This window comes from Prosopis cineraria, unplaced genomic scaffold, assembly GCF_029017545.1.
Source record: "Prosopis cineraria cultivar Desert tree isolate PC_DT_omini unplaced genomic scaffold, ASM2901754v1 PC3, whole genome shotgun sequence".
Classification (NCBI taxonomy): Eukaryota; Viridiplantae; Streptophyta; class Magnoliopsida; order Fabales; family Fabaceae; genus Prosopis; species Prosopis cineraria.
Window position 1 is genome coordinate 41,357,525 of NW_026555334.1, and position 2,806 is coordinate 41,360,330.

Here is a 2,806-nt window from a genome sequence, read left to right on the forward strand (position 1 = left end):
CATGTTAAAGGATCCCTTAGAGTCACTCGTATGGTTTCAACAGGTGGATCAAAACAAGAGCTCATCCTCTTGACAAGGCTAGAAACAAGATTCCACCGAGGCCAAACGGAAGAGGAGTCTCTTGCTTTTTTTCCCTCCAGTTCCTTCATTCCCACCATTCATATCATTTTATTGAATAATTTTTTAATTATAAAATTAATGAATGGTGAAAACTGGGAAAGTGGAAGGGAAAGGAGAGAAGAAGAGAAGACCCTCTTCCCGAGGGAAAATTTGAAGTCCCCAACGAACCGATAGACTTCAGTTCGTATTTTTAAGAGAAGAAAAATTGTTCCAGAACTTTTGTATGTCCACGCGAGAATTTTCTAGCATTTAATTTAAAGGCCCATAAGGCCCAATGGACTACATACCAAAGCTAGGGATCCTGACGTTAAAGATCTTGACATTTTCATTGGCATTTCTCCATAGTTTGTTCAGTCCAGGAGACCTTTTGCAGACCGTGTTAGCGAATATTATCAAACCATGATTACCAAAAACAAATAGTTCTGACGATGTTATATGCAACTGAAAGCAAGTTGAGAAAGAAAGGGAATGGCTTTTAAATTCTTTGCCTCATTTGTATGCCATGATATCTCGAGCAACAGATATCTCACAAACATACATGACTTCCATAATAAAGTGACGATAATGTAATCATATTATTCCTCTGTGAACGTAAACGGGAGCACGTACTAGAAGCAAGACATCATGCTTGGATCCCGACCTTAAAACAAGCCTTCCATCAAGCACCCTCGCCCTTGCAACGAACATCACTGCAGCGACAGACAGGCCTTCCCGAAGATTCCCATCCATTGAAGCCCCGCTCCAGGACCATTATGTTCTTTATTCCAGTATCTTCTTTGAAGTCCTCAAGATAATTGGCTAACCTTCGAGCACAAGTTGGGCCACGAACCTACAAAAGCGTTTCAGCATTTATGCCTCTTGCAAATTCAAGAACATTATACGAACAGAAAATGGAAAGACTGAGGAAGATTAAAATAAAAATAACCATCATGTAATGGCGTAAACAAATATTTATGCTGCATTTTGTCAAGGTCCAAGGAAAAGGGAGGGAACACAATATCCCATCCACTAATGAAATCAACAGGTTTGAACCCTCCATTTTCTTTCTCGAGATAGGAACTCTCATCCCACTAAACCATTGCAGGCATTCTTTATGCTGAAGCCTGAAACTCTCAGCTTTGCTCTGGCCACTAAATCTAACTTCTATGATTTTCACTACTTCAAATTTAGCCATGATCGTGATGCTGCATAAAACAGAAGTTTCATATTCCAAATGAACCATGCATGCGCACTTGTTAGAACATATGATCAAAGATTAAAAAAAAAAAAAAAATACCCCAGTGAAGTCTAATTTGTGGTTTCAATAAGAAAATTGCCTGTAAATCTACGCTAAGTCATGCCTAAAAAAAATTCAAATGCACCCTGATCATTTGGTTACTTGAAAACGATATGCTGCCCTGATATTTTTTCTATTAAAAAAAAAAAGATATAGTTTGAGCAGAATTCAATTGACTGGATTAATTGAAGGTGCATTTGGTTTGTGGAATCTTGAATGCCATCTGAGTCAACTAAATCTTCAACAGATTATGACATCTGCTTAAATAGGATTGCTCTCATGCCCTGTTTGGTAGGTGAAGGTTTTTTGTGAATCCTACACCATCGCATTTTAGAACTTCCCACGATATAGCTGCCCAAGCTAATTAATGTTGATTGTAAATGGTAATGCTATGGCTGTTGAAGAGCTGCATATACTGTTACTCACTACGGAGTACGCTTAATGTACACAAGCTTCAAATACAGCAACATGACTATTCTAATTTTATAAGGGCCCAGCAAGAGACATTTTCCGGCTGTCCTCCTAACTCATTCAGAAATCAACAGGTCTGAAATTTCACGGGAATGCTATAGAATATTTGAAGGAACAAAATACAGGAACAAGAAACCAAAATTCGAGAATAAAATAAACCCACAATGAATCATAAGAGAAAGCCAAAGTCAAATGGTATATGTGAACAACAGAAGAGGACCAAACCTGACTCAGAGCGCAGTGGAAGACAAGGGTGTCTTTGCCATTGACTTGCCGAATGAGATTCGAGATGTTTTCCGAGAAAGAGTCGCTAGCGAAATGAAGAGACCCAGCGATGTGGCCATCATAACTCCGCTCGTCGTCTCTTTAAGATTCAGAACCCATCAACAAGAAAGATCAATAGAATCGAACTCTCGAAAACAAAAACGGCAAGAAAAAGCGAATCGAGGGATGGGAACAAAGAGGGAAGCGATCAAAACCTGACATCAATAATGGCAATATTTGGTTGGCGTCTGACAGAGAGAAGCTGAGAACCAGTTATGTAGGAGATGCTGCGAGCCATGCCGTTCATCCAGTGACCTCCACTACTCGTTCTTTTCAGCATCCTCTTCTGATTTTCCTTATGCTTCCTGTTTTTTATTGGGGGTAGTTTTTTTTTTTTTTTTTTTTGGGGATACTTCTTTATTCTTACGCTTCTTTTGTTCGTTCTTTTTTTTTTTTGGTTTACTCGCCCGTTGCCTTTAACCCGCCAAACTCAAGATGTGAAAATATCCGTCCAAATAATATTGGCGGGTCATTTTTAAGGTCCGGATGCTGTAATTATAATAATATCATCCGATGACGAAAGATTGAATATTATAATGTTTAGCCTTTTTTTTTCCCAAAATAATATCTAGCCATTTCCACCTCATGCGGCATGCAATATGTATATAGTTTATG

General features: G+C 38.7%; 1 protein-coding gene across 1 annotated transcript; it reads right to left on the reverse strand.

Annotated features, from left to right (window-relative positions):
* Nucleotides 1-572: 572 nt before the first annotated feature.
* On the reverse strand, nt 573-2,506 carry LOC129306728 (dual specificity phosphatase Cdc25). The gene is made up of 3 exons (XM_054947454.1): nt 2,347-2,506; nt 2,093-2,231; nt 573-949 (listed from the first exon to the last, which is right to left on the reverse strand). Exons 1-3 carry the CDS (start codon nt 2,469-2,471, stop codon nt 779-781), a joined length of 435 nt encoding a protein of 144 aa, XP_054803429.1. The 5' UTR covers nt 2,472-2,506; the 3' UTR covers nt 573-778.
* Between the last annotated feature and the right edge of the window lie 300 nt (nt 2,507-2,806).